Raw genomic sequence first — 18,870 nt, forward strand, 5'->3', positions numbered from 1 at the left:
AATATACTTTATAACAACTAAGTATAATTTATAGAGTAAGTATAATTTAAAGACTAGAAGGAACTACGACGGACCTTTTTAAAAGGGTAAGTTTAATAATTTCTTTAAATATATCCCTTTTTACTGTATTTAAAGCATTCTCTATTTATAGCTTAAGTTCTTTATTTATTAGTTCCTAAGGGTGTATAGGATTAAGCGGTATTAAGGTCTATAGGGTTATATATAGGGCTTTTAGGTTTTAGAGACGGATCACGCTTTAGGGTATATATTGGTTTTATAGAGTTCTAAATATAAGGTATAGTTAACTTTAGAAAACGAGTCTATTTATTATATTAAAGGTCCTTATTAATTTATTAATATATTATAGCAAATTCGGATAGGTTTTTCAGTAGTTTTCTACCTACTAATTAAGCTTTAATCTTATCCAAAATAGCTTATTAAAGGGTAGTAACTCTAGCGGCTTTATTCTAATCTAGTTCGCTAATAAGGCCTAAAAATTCCAAAAAGAAGCTAGTAAAGTCTTGGTTCCGTTATTATAAGTTTTTAAGTTTAATAACAGCTATATATTCGCGGCTAGCGTTATTATACGTTTATTCTAGTAGAGAAATAAAGATTTTAAAATTAATAAAGGTGCTGTTATAAAAGAATGGATCTATAGTATATATAGCGTCTTTGCTTAAATAAGACATTCTATAGCTAACCTTGCTAGCTTTAGTAGGGTATTAGTTATAGTTCGTTAAAAGTTTAAGACAGAGCTTAATTATAAAGGGATATAGGTCGTTTTAATTTTTATTAAATATTAGAGAATTAAGGAGCTTTTTAGATTTTATAGCGAGTATTAAATTCATTATAGATATAGGTTAAGTTACTATTACTAGTTTAAAGTTCGCGTTTAAGGGTCTAGGCTTAGATATAGTTATATTAATTTTATTTATAGGCGGTGTTAGGGTCTCTAATATAAATGCTTTAATATTACAGAGTTCTTTATAGATTGCTTCTATTAATTATTAATACTAGGCTTCTAGTGCAGCCTACTGCTAAGCTAAGGCATCTATAAAGGACTATTATATTATAGTTAACTGTTCCCTAACTAGGGATATAATACTTATAGTTATATTTAAATATAATAAAATTAAAACTTGTATATTTATATTATAAATATTATTATTATTATTATTATTAATTCTATTTATTGCCCGATTCGGTCCCTTTTCTAGGTCCATGCAGGCTTCTACCTTCTATATATAGGAAAAACCCCTAAGGGGGAAAACCTAGGTTTGTCCTTCTAGCTAGTCTTACGCGCTCCGCCTGCGCCTAGCCTATATACCTTTATATTACGTCTGCCTTTTAAACTATGCTTCTAAGGTATCTTAGAAGGTCTAGGGGGGGGTAGGAGGGTTCGGCGGTTTGCCTGTGAGCCGCCTTTAACTAGGCGGGGGTGTCCAGTCTTTAAGGGACTAGAAGGGGGCGTATCCTTCGGTATCCTCCTGTTGGATCTCATTTGCAGTCTAGAACTACTAGAGGACTTCTTAGCCTATAAGCTATTGTGCTACTACGTATAGGCCCCTACTTATAGAAAGCATTCGGGTAATATTATTTGTGCCTACTCTAGTAAATAGCTAGTCTCTTACAGTACGGTAGTTACAGAAGAGTAGTATATAGCGCACTAACTATATAGGCCATCCGCACGTGTAGTGTGGTGTAGTATTTAGCACATAGATGCTTACCAGCTACGCGTTTAGTCCTAGGACCTCTATCCTTAGTAGGAATGCGGCCGTGGATTCTGCCTTCGTCTGTCCTTCGTATAGGGGGAGAGTAGGTATCGTCCATGGGGTGTTCCATGTGGCAGCCCTCTGTGCTTTTACCGCCTTCTTCCAGCGTCGCTTCCACTTAATGTCTGCCCATCTTGCGATGTATATAGTAGATCTCCACTTGTGCTGGTGGCCTCCTATCCTCTATCGCCGTGGTGGTGCTCCACCGGCGTGGCGCCGGGTCTCCGCTTGGTGTTGTAGTAGCTTCCGTATTTCCTGTTCTCTCTCTACCGCTCGTAGGCGAAGGGCTTCCTGGCTTATGGGCTTAGGCGCGTTCCCTCTTTGGGGGGCCCTTGCTCCTCGTATACGTTCTAGTGTTTGGCGTATATCCTTCTCTACTGGGTGGCCTTGTACTGTGGCTGCTCTCTGCATAGCAATTGTGTCTGTATATATGTCTAGTAGTAGTACTGCTGCTTCGCGTTCCAGTGCGGCACGTGGTGTCCTCTTGTAGGCCCATGTGATTCTGCGTAGGCATTGGTTTTGTTTTATATTATAAATAAGTTTTTAATATTGTCGGAATATATGGACAGAGGTTGAGGTCGAGGTCGAGGTCGAGGTTGAGGTATTCGTGTCTTTGATTAGTCATCCTTATGATGACTCATCAGCCCCCTACTTAGGCACAGCGATCCTTACGATCCTCTGCTTCCTTTACCTATTAAACACCAGACAAATCTACGATTAATAGACCATACAAGTGCACTTGGGTGATACCGACAAATATAATAAATATAAAAATCTAGTATATATAAAAGCAAACCTTTTTAGTTTATATTATAAAAATTTTTTTTTTTTATAAACCATTTTATTAACTATATAATAAGCTATATTTAAACTTTTATATTAATAGCTACTATAATAGTTAAGTTATAAATATTTTTTAAAAAAAACTATTAAATGGTTTTTAGTACTATATACAAACTAATTATATAGACAAGCCGGTTACCTATATATTAAAAAAACTTATATATATAATATAGCTATATAATAGCCCTATTAATAGCTTTATTAATAATTTTTATTTTTATTAAAAAAGTACTATTTTAACTTAATTTTAAGCATATATATATTACAATTTTTTATAATTTTTTTATATAAAAATATAATTTAAGTATTAAATAAGTTATATTATATATATATATTAGAGCCTTATATTTATTATATTAAGGTATAAAATATATTATTATAAAAAAAGAACTTCTACTTTAAAATAAATTTTTATAAATTTTAGATTTTCTATATTTAACTTTTAATACAAGGTAGCTATAATATAGCTACTATATAGAGTTAATAGAGAAGCTAAAGAGCTTTTACCTTGTAGTATTTTTAAGATCATTAGATATAGAAAAGGTGACAAGGTTTAGCAGTGACTTAATGATCTGTGGTTAATTACTTAAATCGCGACTAAAAAGCTCTTAGACGCTTCGCAGAGAATTTAAGGGGCACGTGCTCTCCCCCCATTCTCACCCACGAAGCATCCGATTTATAAGATAAGCGTAAAACTGGCATGTAAAATCGCCGGTCATATGGATTCGGGTTCCGGTTTCCGGAGAGCGCGTGGATGGAATGTAGAGGGACCAGTGAGCGGGGAAGAGGGGGGAGTGATAAATAATGAGGAGAGGGCGGGTAGGGGTAAGCACTGTGGTTTTTTTTAGGGGGGGGACTGTGAAGTTGTCGATAATATATGGGCAATTTAAGTGTTGGTATAACTCTCTTTATCAACGTGCACAAATATCACTTATAGTGGTACGTATACGGTGTTAAAGTTAGTAGTTGATTGTTATCTAGAAGAAAGGGGTTACTCTAAGGTCAGACAGTTAGTCTTGCTTCGTAGTCCCGTGACTACGTTATGTGATTAATGTTCTGACACTAGAGCAACTCTAAAAAGAAGGCTAATCTACACTCTAAAGTCAAGTCTTTTAGACTACTCGTAACGTATACGCAATAGCGACTTTCTGCCAAATTCTGCTATATTACCAAATTCTGCCAAATTCTGCCAAATTCTGCTATAATACCGAATTCTGCCAAATTCTGCCGAACCTAACTTTATCCCCAGGATGGAAAATTGCTATTGGCTTGCTTAGTACTAGCGCCGACGCTAAACTAAAGTTGAATCCGTTCGCTTAACCTACCCTACGGCCCGTAATTCGACTTAATTTGTGTTAATAAGCTATAATAGTGCCGTATAGGGCTTACCCTTTATTATAGCGTCCGTAGGGTTAGTATCTCTATTAATTTACTTAACTTTAGTAATCTGTCTTTGTTTATAAGCTTAGCAAAGGCATATTATATTAATTATTAAGCGTTTCTCTTACGTAGTTCCTAGTTGGATAAGACAGTTATATAAAGACTTTAAATTAGTATAGAGAACGAGTGGCAAGTTAACCTATAAGACCTTATTTAGCGTGGATTTAATTACAGCGCCTATATTAAAACTATGCGCTATACTGTATAACTTTAAGGCTAATACACTCCTAGTGACTCTTTTGTACTTAATTAAGGACCAATAAATAATATTTATCTTATTTAAGGCGTCTGCTAGTATAAGTATATAGCCAATTTACGAAGATAAGTCCTTATTATTGGCAAAGGAAGCGTCTATAAATACTAGGAGTTGTAAGGTATTAACGTCTAGCTTAATAAACTTTAGGCCTCTATTTGCGTTCTTAATCTACTAGCTTAATTGCTTATTAAGACTCTTTATATTATCTTTAACTAGGTTAATTACCTAGGTAGTAAAGAATAGGTTAAATAAGGCCTCTAGCTAACAGACTGAGGCGATATAGGCTTCTTTAGCGCGTTAAGTAATATACTAGTTCTTTAGCATAAGTAGGCTATGCGTAACTCCTCTAGAGCTAGTGCTATTTACTAGCGTAGTGTTAACCACACTAAGGTTCTTATACTGGCGCTTTTGTGTTAGCGTAATACTCCCGTCTTATATTAATTAAATAAGTCCTCCGTTAAACTTAATTAGTATATTAGCGGTTAATTGCTCTCGCTTCTTAGCTATAAATTTGGCCTTATATAGTTCGCTTTATTTAGCCTTTATAAAGGTATTATCTATAAGGAATAGTGTATTATTAGTCTATAGGCCAACAATTCCAAAAGGCTTATTACTGTAGAGTAAGCAAGGGTTATACATAGACTGGTCCATTTATAGCTGATTAACGTGGTATAAATAGTAGGTCTTAAACTAGTGGTTTCTAGCTTTAGGTACTCTATAAAGTAGCTTTATAACTTTTAGAATGGAGTCCGTATTAATTCCTAATTGTTTATTTAGCTTATATGGTGGTTATATATAGAACTCGCGGTTTAGGTTTATAGTAGACTAGACGTAGGCTTATAAGATATCTTAGAGGTAGAGTTATATCTGCGGTAGCATAGCAGCGATATAGAGAATTAGCCGCTAGCTAACCCGTTAAATTATTGGTAACTAAGTAAGGACTAGCTCTTTCTTTAAATTATTATAGGCCTATATAATAAATTGTGATTTCTTAAAGGCTCTATTAGTTCCTTTATTCTTAATCTTATTAATAAACCGTAAGTTAAAGAGTTTAACCCCCTTTAGCATATTATATAGCTTAATAATCTTAAAGACGCCTTTCTTAAGTAGGCCTATGACCTCCTTTTATTATAAAGCGCTAAATTAGGTGTTATTATCGTTCTATAAGTAGATAGCGATATTAGCAATATTTGCAATATCACCCGTAAAAGCACCTATATCTATTATAGCGTCTATAGTAGCCGTGTCTATAACGGCCGTAAGTAATAGGTATTTATAGGGGCGACCTCTGCCTCGCTTTAGCGGTAGCTATAGTTTAGCTTTAGGTAATAATTAAGGTTTAGCTGGTAAAGGTACTAGTTTAGCTAATTTAATAGGCTCTTATGGTTCGACTAGGTCTTATAGGTTTAGTAAGTAAGGTTTTACAACTATAGAGCGGAAGGTTATAGGCCTATTTGGTAGCTTTACGGTATAGGTTTTACCGTTAACGGTAAGTAGCGTATATAGCCTATCCCAATAACCACTCTGGCTAATATTGCCTTCTCTCTAGACTAAGACAGGCGAACTAGGTGGGAGGCCGTAAATGGCGTTAGTTTGTGGTCTGTTTCGCATATTAAGAGCGTTAGCAATCTATTATTTAGCTCATAGCTTCTAGATTTCTACTATTGCTTTCTTAATGGCCGTAGCTCGCTGTGTAACTAAAGGTAATAGCGCGTCTAATTTAACCATTTGGGGGTAGGCTCTAAAGACTAGGAGTGTAGGGATTAGGCCTTCTAGGCCAGCCGTGTTATTAATAGCTTTAAAGGCCATTTATAGGGCTATCTCCTTGCTAATTTTAGGGATTTTAGTCGTAATAATTTGGTAGGCTCGTTATAGTGGACCGTAGTAGCGCTCTACCATTTTAATGGAATTATGTAATTTGACTAGAACTAACTTTATAGTTACTCCTATAGTGGTAGCGTAGTACTTAAACTCCTTACTAACAAAGTTCTTCCTAGTGTCTGTGGTAATTAGGTCTAGTAGTCCTAAATAGCTATTAATCTAGCACATCCGTAGAATGTCCTAAGTATGCTTGGCGCTAATATCTCGTAGCTATCTACCAGCTTAAAATTAAGTTGCTTCGTTAACTACGTGTAGTAGGGGGGAGCCGCTAATATATATAATATCGACGATAATATTATAATTAAAATTAACGTTATCTTATAGGGTGAAGCGAAATCTACCTGAAGATCTGCTATACTTTTAGCAATAGTGGCAGAGTCTAGTTAGCTCTTTAATAGCGGATCTATTAGTATTATAGCCGTGGCCAGCCTTATTAAGAAGCTTTTGCAGTTTATTAACTAATAGGTAACTAAATTAATAGTGTAGACGTCGTAGTTCTACGTTAGTTAAGTAGTAAGGGTTTATATTAAAAGACTCGACTAAATAGGACTATAAGGAGAAGCTTTATAAGAGAAATAGGTGGCCAAATTGTCTAACTACTAGCACCCTTTTAGTGCGAGTAATAATAACGTCCTTTAGGTTATCGTATTTAATATAAAGTCTATCTATATCTACTAAGCAAAGTAGGAAAGAGGTATCTGCTTTAATAATATGGAATTATACCTTGCCTATAGGGCTGTTAACGTCTATAGTTCTAATAGACGTAGATACTCTAATTCCGAATTAGATAGTTACTTAACCCTTAGTTAACGTGTTAAGACTTATAGACTTATCTACGGCCTATAGAGCTTAGAATTGGCTATAGCTAGCCGTAGACTTACGCGAAGCACCCGTATTAATTATAATTCCTATAAAGACCGTCGAGGTATATCGTAACGCTGTAGTTATAGCCGTACTATAGGCAAATAGGTTAGTCTCCGTGTAAGGTTCCGTGGTAGACTCCGTAGTAAGTTCTAAAGCCGTAAATAAGTATATATAAGCCTTATTAGCTAGCTCTACGCTTATAGAGGTTGCTTTCTCTATAGTAAGTATTCTAAAGGTAGTAATATAGGCAGAACTATTGTTAGGTTCTCTGGCATCGTTCCTAAAGTTGTTAGCGTCTTTAGCATCTTATATATAGGCTTTAAAGTCTAAATTATTATCTTTATCTTTTTCGCAAGCAGCGACGTATTACTTAAAGTAGTTATTAAAGTTACCCTTATTATGGCCCTTAATATTAGTAAAGCGTCTCTTATAATTATCTCTAGACTAATTATACTCCTTCTCTATATATTTCTACGAACGGCAGTCCTCCTTCTTATAGACGTAGCACTTGGCCTTTAGTCTGCCGTTAGTTCTATAGGGGTAATTACTACCATAGTAGTTGGTGTTTTGGTCTTAATTCTGGTTATTTCGGTAGTAGTATTAATCCATAAAAAAAAGCTTAGTAAGACGATCTTATTAAGGCCTATAGGGGGTGTTCTTTTTTCTATATAATAATAGAGGATTATAGTTTATTAATTAACTAAGAGAGGTCTTTTAAAGGGTTAGAGATAGTAATATGGTATACTGGTACTCCCTAGCAAGCAGTAACTAGCTTATTTATAAGAATACGGTTTATATAGAAGTCTAAGTATAGTCTATAATATTGTTTTAGTAGCTTATTTATAAGCAGTTAGAAGTTCTAATAGATTAACTTATTAGGGTTCTCGTCCATAACTCCTTAGAGGGTCATACTGTTCTACTCCGTAAGGTTCTTGCGGTAGTATTCTAGCCCTTTAAAGAACTGTTATATATAGTTATAGGCTTCCGTAAAAGGTCTTAACTTAAGGTTACTATTATAGTAGTGGTCCTAAGTAAGCCCTTTTAGCATGCTAGGGAATACTACTGTGTAGCCTTCTAGTGGTAAGCCAGATCTCTTACAGATGTTATAGAAGATAGTTAACTTAAAGTTAAAGCTGTCACTAACTCTATTGTACTTTTAATTATTTATATAGATTTTTGCAATTATAGCTACCTCCTTACTATATCCAGGCCCTTACCTAGGTCCTTACTCTACACTAGGCACGACTAGTTTAGGTAGTATATATATAGGTAGCTGTTATAGCTGCTGTAGTTGCTGTAACTATAGTAATTAGTTAATAAAAGTGTGGATTTAGTTATATTAGAGGATTAAGGACCGGGAGGGGTAGTAGGGGTAGTAGGGGTAGCGATTGGAGTAGCTGGCGGTACAGCAATTAGAGTAGCTAGTGGTGCAGTAATTAGAGTAGTTGGCGGTACAGCAGTTAGAATAGCTAGTAGAAGAGCTAGTGATGCTTATATAGCTAGTAAGGGACTATAGAAAGGTATTAACGCCGGTAGAGCTATAGTAAGCTTATCTAAGGTTAAATTAAGTTAGTCTTGTAAAGCCACAGTAATTATTAGCTTAATATTATTAAGGGCTAGACCAATCTCTTCGTCCGTCTATTTATAAAACTCTTCTTCTTAAAGAAGGTTAAATAGTGCTTCTAAGATTAAATATCTGTTATTATACTTTCCAATATACACTCCTCTCTTAAGTAGATGGATACGTAACTTTACTCTTATATCGGTTCGCATACGTTTAAAATCCTTAGTAGTAAAGCCTTTAAATTCCTCCTTAAATACTATCCATAGTGTATAGTCTATAAAGTTCTCCTATGTATATATATAGACCTTTATTACTATATAGTCTCCTAGCTTATCTTTAAAAGCTATAGAAATAGTAATTCTATTACTATACTTTAATATTTTTTCTTGCTACTCTATTATAGTGTAAAGCAATATACGTTTAGGTAGAGGTTATAAAGATTTAAGGTTCGAGATTTAAGGTTTGAGGTTAAGGTTAAGGTTAAGGGTTGAGGTTAAGGTTAAGTTAAGGTTAAGGTCGAGGGTAGTGTGTACGTTCTCTACAGCCGTTAGGCCTATAAAGTATTCTTAGCAAGATTGCTATTCTCTTAGCGATCTATTATATTAGCTATAAAGCTAGTATAAATTCTCTTAAGCTTAAGGGAGGTCGTAATCTTCTCTAAGTAAAGATATAATTCTCTAGGCGATTTAACGCGTTAGCAGTTAAGTTAATATGTAGTCTTGAGCTTTAAGGGTAATATAGCTTTCTCCTTTAATAAAATAGATAAGAACTAGGCAATCGTGAACTGTTTCTAGTACTACTTCTTAAGCGCTAGCTATTGCGTATTTCCTAATCTATACGTTTACTAATCAGTGTTAGTATAACTCTCTTTATCAACGTGCACGAATATCACTTGTAGTGGTACGTATGCGGTGTTGAAGTTGGTAGTTGATTGTTATCTAGAAGAAAGGGGTTACTCCAAGGTTAGACAGTTAGTCTCGCTTCGTAGTCCCGTGACTACGTCACGTGATTAATGTTCCGACATTAAGGTTATGAGGTAAATTGGATATTCGAAGCCATTGGGATTTTTGCAGATGTGATGACTGAGGAATTGTCCAGGCAACAATGCAGAGAGTGTTGATGCTCCAGATCTACTTAATATCGGATCTGGTTTTGTAATTCCAAAATTTCTGAAATGGACGGCATATGTGAGGGCTAATGCCCGTGTATATTGCCCAGTAGAAAGCCCAAATCTGTTCACCGTGACTTAATTTACACCACATTCTTCGAACAACTTTCAGTTTGCTAGATCCTTGCTAGCTGTTTGGGGTTATTGACTAGCTATATTTCAAATAAAGTGTGATCGGAGGTTAATTGAAACTAAGCTACATAACAGCAGTATAAGTAGACGTTGATACAAACTGCCAAGCTCGGCGGCCAATGGCTCGGGTCCATCGGCAGTGACCGGCAATTCTTCGTTGCTGTCAATTTGTGCCTGGCAAGAATGCAGCTGCGATACAAGTTTGACCCTCCTCCAGGACCTCGCCTTCTCCTCCGGGTGGGTATTTCGCCACATATCGCAGATTGCGTCCGTCCACCGTGATGACCAGGTCGAACTCCACTCTATAATGCTTCCTGCCCTTTTCTCCTGGGGCTGGCGTAACAACTTGTATCAGATTCTCTCTTCGAAGAAACGTCATATCCACGACAATCTCACCAGCTAATTCGGCTCCTATATAGGTTTTAGAGAAAGAGAATGCTGGAGTTTTAGTGGAAGTTTCATACCCTTATTCTTCTCGTCAGACTTTCGGTAGCTTGACTCAGTACTAGTGTCCGAAACATATAGCTGCTCTTTACACACAAATTCCTGGTTTCGTCCAGCTGGGAAGGTGTGGCACATTCGGAGAGGCTCATATACTTTCCCAGCATTCACCAATTCACCCTATTGAATCATAAATGGAAAGATCAAATTACAGTTTTTCTTCATCCTGGATTTTACTTACCTTCTTTACGACCCAATCGATCGTGTTCTTAACGTATGGGTTTCCATCGAGAGGGTCATACCACGGCCTCACAACCCGGTGGGCGGGGGTCACCTGGGGCTCATAAAATTCGGTGCGAAGGAATCCATAACTCGAAGGAATAAGGCGAGCTGGGCCATCCTCTTTATTCAACGCTCGGAGGACAGCTCCAGAAGCGACTGCCGTACCTCTTTAACCAATTAGTTTCAATAACAAGTCTCCGGAAATTCTAACATACGGGGTTTCCGGTCGGAGCAATCTGATTTCCGACCCATAGATTTTGGAGAGCTTGAGGAGCTCTTTCTCCAGAAACCATTTAAGCGATGGCGATGCAGCAAAGCCTCCAATCAGTATTACTTTCTACCCCACTGTCAGCCATTCCTCTCCACAGTTTTCAAAGTATAAAGATATATAGCCTTACATGTACCTCAAGACCCTGAACTCTGGCAAGTTCAAGTTGTTCGGTCATAACATTTGACACACCTCTGAGGCATGGCACCACCGCCACTATTATTGTCATCACCAAGGAACCCACCAGCCCCTTCGATTCTCGGATCGTCTTCACAAATCGGCCCTGTATGCTCCTCCCCATCGTTCAAATATTCACCAGCAGATCTTTCGCTTTCCATAAGTATCAATTTCTCGGCTTCTCTAAAATTTGGATCTGTAGGATACCACATCTCAGTTGGAACCTCTCTCGCCTGGCCACCATTCGTGGATTGGTCGTCTGGATAGTTTTTGATACTTCGGATGCGCCGCCCACCTATGAGCTGGGGTTGTTCCTGGCTTTCAATAGCGACAAATGATACTGAAGAGAAGGTCGTGCCGAAATCGACCGCAACAATAAATCGAGGTTTAGATGTATCTATTTCAGGTAAAGTATCTATATCTCGCATTTCAGTGTCCTCCGGTTCAGCAGTCACTCGAAACGAATCACATGGAAAGGTTGACGATGGGACCATAGACTGCCGGCCTAGAGTGACAGATGAAGCCACAGAGGGCGCTCGTGTCGAAGCGAACATGTCGCCAGTTGGTCAATTACTAGATAGAATCGAAACGATAAGGATGAGCAGATTGCAAGGAGAAGAGGTTGAAGAAACGGATACTGAGGACCTGCTCTTTACCAAGATCTTGAAATCTATCACGGGCTGCGCTATCCCAAATGGCAGGATTTAACCAGCAGTTCAATTACAATGCCCAATCATGTTTGCCGTGGCTTCAGCTGTATGCATGGGCGCAGCGTCATTTCTGATGAGTCAACGGTCGAAACGAACTCTGCTTGAAATTCCGCGCAGGNCATGCAGCATAAATTGCGGCACAGCAGAGCGCTTGCGCCCCCTGCCCCGCCCCACAGTTTCATTATGAACTCAACAACCAGTCAGCTCGAAACTAACTAGTTCAGAACCTCGGTATCGCAATCTTTCGTATCGTACACAGCCCAGCTCGCTTGAAGTGAGGCTTTCCGCCGAATGTCCGAGCGGCCTAAAGAATAACACGCTTCACAAACGAACTTCGAATACCGATACATTACTGTGGTATGAACTATGGCCAAGCGAAAATACAAACAACAGAACAAAAAAGACCCCAACGGCAATCCTAAGGCGGACTGGGAGTTGGACGATGATGCCGCGCTCGCGGCGTGGCTGGACCATTGCGTGAAGACCAAGATTGATTTCAAGGCTAGTGTCGTTGACTATTTGAAAGGAACCCGGGGAAAAGATTTCACGCTTCAACAAGTCGATACCAAAATTAGGTTCATATGGACCAATTGTGGAAGCGAGCAGTCGAAAAGCAAAGCAGACGTTTATCAAAAGGGGAGTGCCTGCCTACCTCATTTCTTGGCTGAAGAAAATAAAGCAATCTCAAACGCTAAGGAGCATCTCCTTCAGCAACTTGCGAGTGGAGAAGTCTCATCTATGGGGATATCCTTGAACGACCCTCGACTGGAAAGTGCTTCAAGAACTGTTGCTCCAGAGTCTCAGAGACAATCCAGTCAAGAATCAAAGGGAAAAACCGCTCTGCTGTCACGCCGGAAGCAAATCGAGAAAAATTCATTTCATAAGAGACAGAAAGTGGGTGGAGATCCAGCAGGTGGAGTTGGAAGCTCGCAAATGGGCAGAAGAAGGCCAGAAGTACGGCCCCACATTTCTACTCACGCTATGATGTAAAGATTCGGACCCTAATTCTATTGAATAGAGCACCGCTCAACTGGCACAGCGAAGTAAGCTAGATCGGGTAAAGCGCTCAGCTAGGATTCAGGCACAGGATACGACCATTTCAGACAGAGAAGATGGGATCCAGTCGCAAAGACAAGAAGGGGAGTTGGTCAGAGACTCCCGCCAGCAATTGCAGCACATCGGCGGAATCGATCATTTATCAATGGAAAGCTTAAACGCTGCCTTGTGGAGAAAGACGCGGCGGCAGGACGCTCGCATTGCTAACCTATTCAGCCAGCTCCAGTCCCTCGCAAAACATATCAAAGACCATGGGGATTGCCTGGCTTCTGCTATAAATCAGCACAAAAAGGCCCTACCGACCTACTCAAAAGATCAACAAATCAGTATACTGCAGCAAAAACTAACAGCATCTCAAAGTGCCGGAAGGTTCATAACTATCTCTGATGACCCTTTCGTAGGCGTGACTGAGAAAGAAGTCAAGACGCGTATAGGAGATATTCAGAGGGATATTGATGAGGCCGTTCACTTAAGTAGTCAACTTTTACCTTCTATCCCCGCAAACACCGGAGACGTTGCAGATAGCGAATGGATGCTTCGCCGCAGCCTCGGACTGAACTCGCAATCAAATATCTCCCTGGAATCACTCCTTGAGAAGTTTTCACGGATAAGTCCACGTTCCGTCCTCCGCGCGTTAGTCGCAGCCGCTGTTTGTGAGTGGATATTCGAATCCGACTTTCCTAATTTTGAGGAGGAAGGATCCCGTGTCCTGGCTAAATATAGAGAGCATCTTGCTCTGCAAGGTCAACATCACAGATTAATGCACATGTCATTTTTTTACTAATCGATTAATAGATGGCCCATCGATCTTGAGGAGCCTAGACACCGCCGTTCACCATTCTTTGATCAACGAAAAACACTTCAAAACAGAACTCATTCCAGAGAAAGCCGAAGAGCTAGCTATACGGCTTTCCCAAGCTCTGACCCCTTTCTATCCCCACGCGCTCACGTCTCCTTTGCCTGACGGGTTCTGAACATTGGGGCAGACGGAGGAAGAGCATCAAGAAAGGAGGGCCAAGGTCACCAGCCTCTTCGAAAACGCTCTCAGGCTGAAAGCGGACCTAATTCTGAAAGAAGAAGAATACGAACTGGTCACTCCTATGCCAGGAGCTCTGTTTGATGCCGCGAGCATGCATGTCGACTGGGAATCGGATACCGGTGTAGATCCTCATTTCAACGGACGGTCCCAGATTCAACTGTGCCTATTTCCAGCTCTCTTTTCTTACAACGACGATAGCCAAGCCGCTGGCAGAGAGGAAGGCGCAGCAACGAATAAAGATTTGCCTCATATGACTGTGCAGTATCGGAATTTTGCCCAAAGGTCCGACGCTGAACGAAAAAGGGCTAGGTTGATTAGCAAAGCTGTGGTGATACTGGAGGAGCCAGAGCCAACCATGGGCTAGTACCTATTCGAAATAACTCTATCTCACGTTCCGCGCAGAAAATTGTAACCTAAATCCTCTAGAAAAGCTGGGGCGGGGCTGAGATTCCGTATTTTAGATGCTAGCAGGATTACCATCCTTAGTCTTGCCATCCATTCCTTTTCCGCAACGGGATTGAAAGCCTGGTCTCAAGCATGCTACCGTAAAACCTTGGGTCCTAGCCCCAAAGGTCTAACTGAATATTGAGTTTAGAAAGTTACTGGCGCTTGATGGTTTCATTTTTCTCATAGGCACGGCAAGGATAAATAAATTGAGGTAAGGGACGTATTCAACCCAAAGCCGCCCCGCCACAATTCCACAGCCTCCACGCCCTCCTCACATAACATCCCAGAACCACATGTTCCCTATAATGACGAGCTACCTCAAGATGGGCAAATATTGCTGTTCTTCGGGAAGTCGGCCAGGGCACTGACGCAGTTGGCACAAGGGCAGAGCTAAGTCTCATTAGTCCTCCTACCAGCCCTCCCGAGCATCCTGCTTACAGCACCAGCACCTCCAGCCGTGCAGCCGAGGAGAAACGGAATCCCGCCCGGACCAAGAACGATGGAAGCTCCAATGCAAGCCGCGGAAGCGATGACTGCAGCACATTTGATAAGATCACAATCACTTGCTTGAGCGGCGAGTACGATGGCTAACGTGACATCTTCGGTTGCTGATGAAGTTTAGAATTACGAGAACGGAGTTCTGAAAGGTAGGCTAAGGGAAGACTAAGACCTTACAGGTGATATCCCGAGAGATGAGGCTGCGGGCAGTCTCCGGGCACAACCATCCCACACAACCATGATTAATAAGCGCTTACTAATGCACGCACGGGCCGCTATCAAGACTGCGGAAGAACTTCAAAAAAGCATGTCCTCACCGCAACTTACACCACGGAATATCTATGCAACTACGTAGTAAATAGACTAGTCTAGGGCGCGGAATTAATAGCTTATTATGCAGACTAAAAGTCCTAAACAGCTTATAAAGTAAATATTAGCCAAAGTCAGATAACTTTAACAGCAAGTTTCTGGAAGTTTTCTACTCCAAATCTATACCTTATAAAGCCTATATTAACTTCCTACTGTATAGTATAGCCGATAGCTCTTTATTTAATATCAATTCGACTCTTCCTGACCTTAATAAGCTCCTGCAGTGTCGCCCTACTGCCTATACTGCCCATACTACCTCCGCTGCTCCAGTACAAAAACCTAGTAACCGCCAGAGCAACCCCATTAAAGTCCTTAATACTCCACCCCCCCTTCACCAGGTTGCTCTAGCCGCTTGGCGTAAGGTTCCTTAGGCTCCATTAACTCCATCTTGGCTTCACCGGCCATAGTATACAGATATAGAGAGCTCAGCGCAGGCCTCTGCGCAGGCCTCTGCGCAGGAGTTGTTCTCTCCTCTACCCCCTCCTAGAACTCTAACCCCTAGCAGTCGTAAATATCGTGCTACTTCTGCTTCTTTGGTATACAATATAAATAATCCTCTTCCGCAATAGCTTTAATCGCCGTTACCAGAAGTTAAGATTTAACGTCTAGAGTAGTAGCCAAACCACCGTTTACACCTAGACCTAGTTCCGGTAGTAAAAAGGGTGGTTAACTCTATACCCGCCCACCACCTACTAGAGCCGTACGAATGTGAGACCTTCGAGGATTCTAATGCCGCGTTTAATTAATACTAGGACTACGCCTTTAGTAAAGGCTTCTTTATTATTATACTGTCCTTAAATAATAAAACCGCTCTACGGCCGCACCGTATTTTTGGCTGTAAATACCATAGTAAGCACACCCGGAATTACCGTAAGTTAGACGACTTCTATAGTAAGAATAGCAACCAGCAGTAAGAGGCTACTAAGGTACACCAAAAGGACTGCGGCTGGTGTATTCGGGTAGCCTAAAAGAAGCTTCCTAGCCATGCAGGTAATATCAAAGGATGGGTAGCAACTATTACGCGTGCCAAGCACTCTAATCTAGATACTCTAAAGGCTCTAGAACACAACTTTATCGCGAATCCCCTTGCTTATATTGGCCACTAGGATCAACTACTAGAGGCTAAAAAGGCAGCCGCAGAAGCCTACGCTCTTAGGGGAACTTAAGAGACCTATCTTACTATACAGCGTCAGCTTTTTACCCAAGAGTTACACATAAGCAAGAAGAAATACTATAGCTTAACGCGATCATTAAGCGGCCTTCCTAGTAAAGCTAAGGGCCAGCCGCAAGCACTCGGCGCGCTTAAGCTACTTCTCTACTAGCATAGATTTGAGTACCGGTCTTAATATACCTACACAATTAATCTAGAATTAGGTTATCTAATTGCCCGGAGTCAGGGCTCCCAATGATAAATGAATGTATATTCATACCACTTATCGTATTCATATCATTAAGAGCCCTAAGATATTCATTATCGCGATAATATCGCGATAATTAGTATCTTATGTAAGCTATACAACCAGTCTTAGCAAAGTATTAAATTACTTAGAATTCTTCTAAATTACCACCCACCCTATATACCTATGTATAGATATATATTAGAACGCGCGGAGTATCTATAGTTCTTAGCGAATCCTTTACTATAAGCCACTCTTTTACACTGCTACTAAAGCTTTAAAATATCTATATATATTTATAAGCTTATAAATATTCACAAGCAAATATTATATTCATATCGCTTATTATTATTAATATTATCGCGATAAGCTTATGAATAACGTTATCGTTGGGAGCCCTGCCCGGAGTCTCCAGCAGCTTATATTCTAGCTTCCTATCCAGGTAGATTTAGCGCAGAGGTTTATTACTAACTTTAGCTGCCAAATAGATGCTATATTTAATACCAATCAATCTAAGCTCCTATTAGCCATTATTACTAGCATCACTAATATAGGGTCCTCTTTTCCAGCAATGCAGTCATTTATTAAGAGCGAGTCTCAGCCAGATTAGACCTTTCTACTTAAGTCTACTTAGCAGAAACTTTGGAAACGGCCACCCAAAGTTATTATTACTGATTTTAGTAAGGGCCTTACAGCCGCCCTATTAGTAGGGCAGTTAATTACAGTTATTCTCCAGTACTGCCAGTAGTATACTGTAAAGGTAATAAAGAAGCGGATTAATAAGGGGATCTAGACAAAGGTTAAGAGGCCGTATAGCTACTCAGCAAAAGAGAGGAAGGCAGTAAAGGAACTATTTTAGCCCTACCTAAAATCTAAAACGGTAGCAGAGCTTAAAATTAATTAAAAGGTAGTTCTAAACAAGCTACACCCATATAATAAGGTATGGTTTTAGACTATATACGTTGAAAAGGAGAGCCAGATAATTACCTGCTATATTAGGTAAGTTTATTTTAAGCCGGGGAACAGGATACTTAGAGGCATCCTAGGAATAGGTTTTACTATAGGCCAGCCCATAGTAAAGCTTATTTCTAGAATGCCTTCAAGCATCCTGCTCTCTAGCTTAAAAACCTTATTTTAACGTCAGCTTTTCCTTAGCCGCTTACTCCCTCACTAGATACCTTCCAAATTTAGGTGCAGCGGCAAGCTAATAAGGCGAGGGTATTAATGGAGGATTGAAATGCTTTACCAATTATTAATTAAGCCTTAAGGATACTATAATTAAGCTAAAGAGGTGGATTTCGATATTATATAAGGAGTTAATTAAATCCAAATATACATCCGAAATGTCCCTCCCCCGAATTATTACCCTAGATCTCTTTTAACACTACTTCACGCAGATTAACGGTGTAGTAACACACTACACGCTTTAGCAAATTTTTAACTCTATGCGTGGCGCGAGAGCTTTAACGAATAAGGAAAAGCAAGAGTAGGCTAATTGGGAGTGGAAGCAGGACGACTGCAACTGCGAGGACCCCTACCAATATGGCCTCCCCTATTGTTATATGCTTATTCGGTGCTTAATATAGAGGCTTCCTATATCGCCAGCTTTAATCCACCCTCGCTAGTATATTACAACAAAGCTAATTACCGCTCCAGATTGGCAGCCGCAATATATTAAAGATATAGCGTTTAAGGGTGACCCTCTACTAGGGCACCCGGAAGCTCTTACCAGGATCCAGCTATTAGTTCTCCGCCTCCTTAATATTATTAAGGACCTTCCTACTAAAGAAATAGGCGAGCTTGCTAATAAATTTAAAGACTTTAAGGTAGCCTAAATAGCTATTTTAATTAGACAGGTAGAGCTTCGATTGCTACCTAAGGGCGCTCCATTTAAGGTTCCTTAAAAGGCTTACTGGCAGCCACCACCTAAAAAGAAGCACGGTAAGGCTAACCAGCGGGGCAAAATAAGTACTAAGATTGCTAAACGTGCTGCCGATATAGCCGAGCAAGAGCTCTAAAAGGAAAGGCAGGAGGAGGCCCAGAAGTAGAAGGATATTAAGGTAGATGAGGATATTAAGGTGGATGAGGATATTAAGGAGGATAAGCAGCAACCGTTTAACGAGCCGTCGGTGCTATATAACGAAGTTTTAGGGGGGTTAGAGGACGAGGTGGTCATTTTGGAAGCGGAGGACGACGATAACTCGTGGCTTAATAACGCGGAAGTACTCCAAGGTACCATATTAGACGACCCTCACCAAAATATTAG

General features: G+C 39.8%; 4 protein-coding genes across 4 annotated transcripts; 1 reads left to right on the forward strand and 3 right to left on the reverse strand.

Moving 5' to 3' along the window:
- Nucleotides 1–10,024: 10,024 nt before the first annotated feature.
- K441DRAFT_653181 (uncharacterized protein) lies at nucleotides 10,025–11,121 on the reverse strand. Its single transcript, XM_067647490.1, has 5 exons — nucleotides 11,042–11,121; nucleotides 10,859–10,980; nucleotides 10,603–10,810; nucleotides 10,385–10,541; nucleotides 10,025–10,331 (listed from the first exon to the last, which is right to left on the reverse strand). Exons 1-5 carry the CDS (start codon nucleotides 11,087–11,089, stop codon nucleotides 10,084–10,086), a joined length of 783 nt encoding a protein of 260 aa, XP_067508327.1. The 5' UTR covers nucleotides 11,090–11,121; the 3' UTR covers nucleotides 10,025–10,083.
- On the reverse strand, nucleotides 10,834–11,882 carry K441DRAFT_250464 (uncharacterized protein). Its single transcript, XM_067640769.1, has one exon. The coding sequence runs from the start codon at nucleotides 11,640–11,642 to the stop codon at nucleotides 11,073–11,075; it is 570 nt and encodes a 189-aa protein (XP_067508328.1). The 5' UTR covers nucleotides 11,643–11,882; the 3' UTR covers nucleotides 10,834–11,072.
- A 282-nt stretch (nucleotides 11,883–12,164) lies between these two features.
- Nucleotides 12,165–14,257, forward strand: K441DRAFT_673849 (uncharacterized protein; the record flags this gene model as incomplete). The annotated part of the gene is made up of 3 exons (XM_067650681.1): nucleotides 12,165–12,752; nucleotides 12,817–13,503; nucleotides 13,841–14,257. The coding sequence occupies 3 exons, from the start codon at nucleotides 12,165–12,167 to the stop codon at nucleotides 14,255–14,257; spliced, it is 1,692 nt and encodes a 563-aa protein (XP_067508329.1).
- Nucleotides 14,258–18,576: 4,319 nt separating this feature from the next.
- On the reverse strand, nucleotides 18,577–18,783 carry K441DRAFT_653184 (uncharacterized protein; the record flags this gene model as incomplete). The annotated part of the gene is made up of 1 exon (XM_067647491.1): nucleotides 18,577–18,783. One exon carries the CDS (start codon nucleotides 18,778–18,780, stop codon nucleotides 18,619–18,621), a length of 162 nt encoding a protein of 53 aa, XP_067508330.1. The 3' UTR covers nucleotides 18,577–18,618.
- Between the last annotated feature and the right edge of the window lie 87 nt (nucleotides 18,784–18,870).

This window comes from Cenococcum geophilum (assembly GCF_001692895.1).
Source record: "Cenococcum geophilum 1.58 unplaced genomic scaffold K441scaffold_5, whole genome shotgun sequence".
Classification (NCBI taxonomy): Eukaryota; Fungi; Ascomycota; class Dothideomycetes; order Gloniales; family Gloniaceae; genus Cenococcum; species Cenococcum geophilum.

Excerpts from the sequence above, each read along its gene's own strand:
- K441DRAFT_250464 (XM_067640769.1), bottom strand. The coding sequence starts at position 11,642 with ATGTTCGCTTCGACACGAGCGCCCTCTGTGGCTTCATCTGTCACTCTA.
- K441DRAFT_653181 (XM_067647490.1), bottom strand. The coding sequence starts at position 11,089 with ATGACCGAACAACTTGAACTTGCCAGAGTTCAGGGTCTTGAGGTACAT. Across the intron at positions 10,811-10,858 it reads TTGCTCCGACCGGAAACCCC|AGGTACGGCAGTCGCTTCTG; the intron begins GTATGTTAGAAT and ends AATTGGTTAAAG. Across the intron at positions 10,332-10,384 it reads GTCTGACGAGAAGAATAAGG|GAGCCGAATTAGCTGGTGAG; the intron begins GTATGAAACTTC and ends AAACCTATATAG.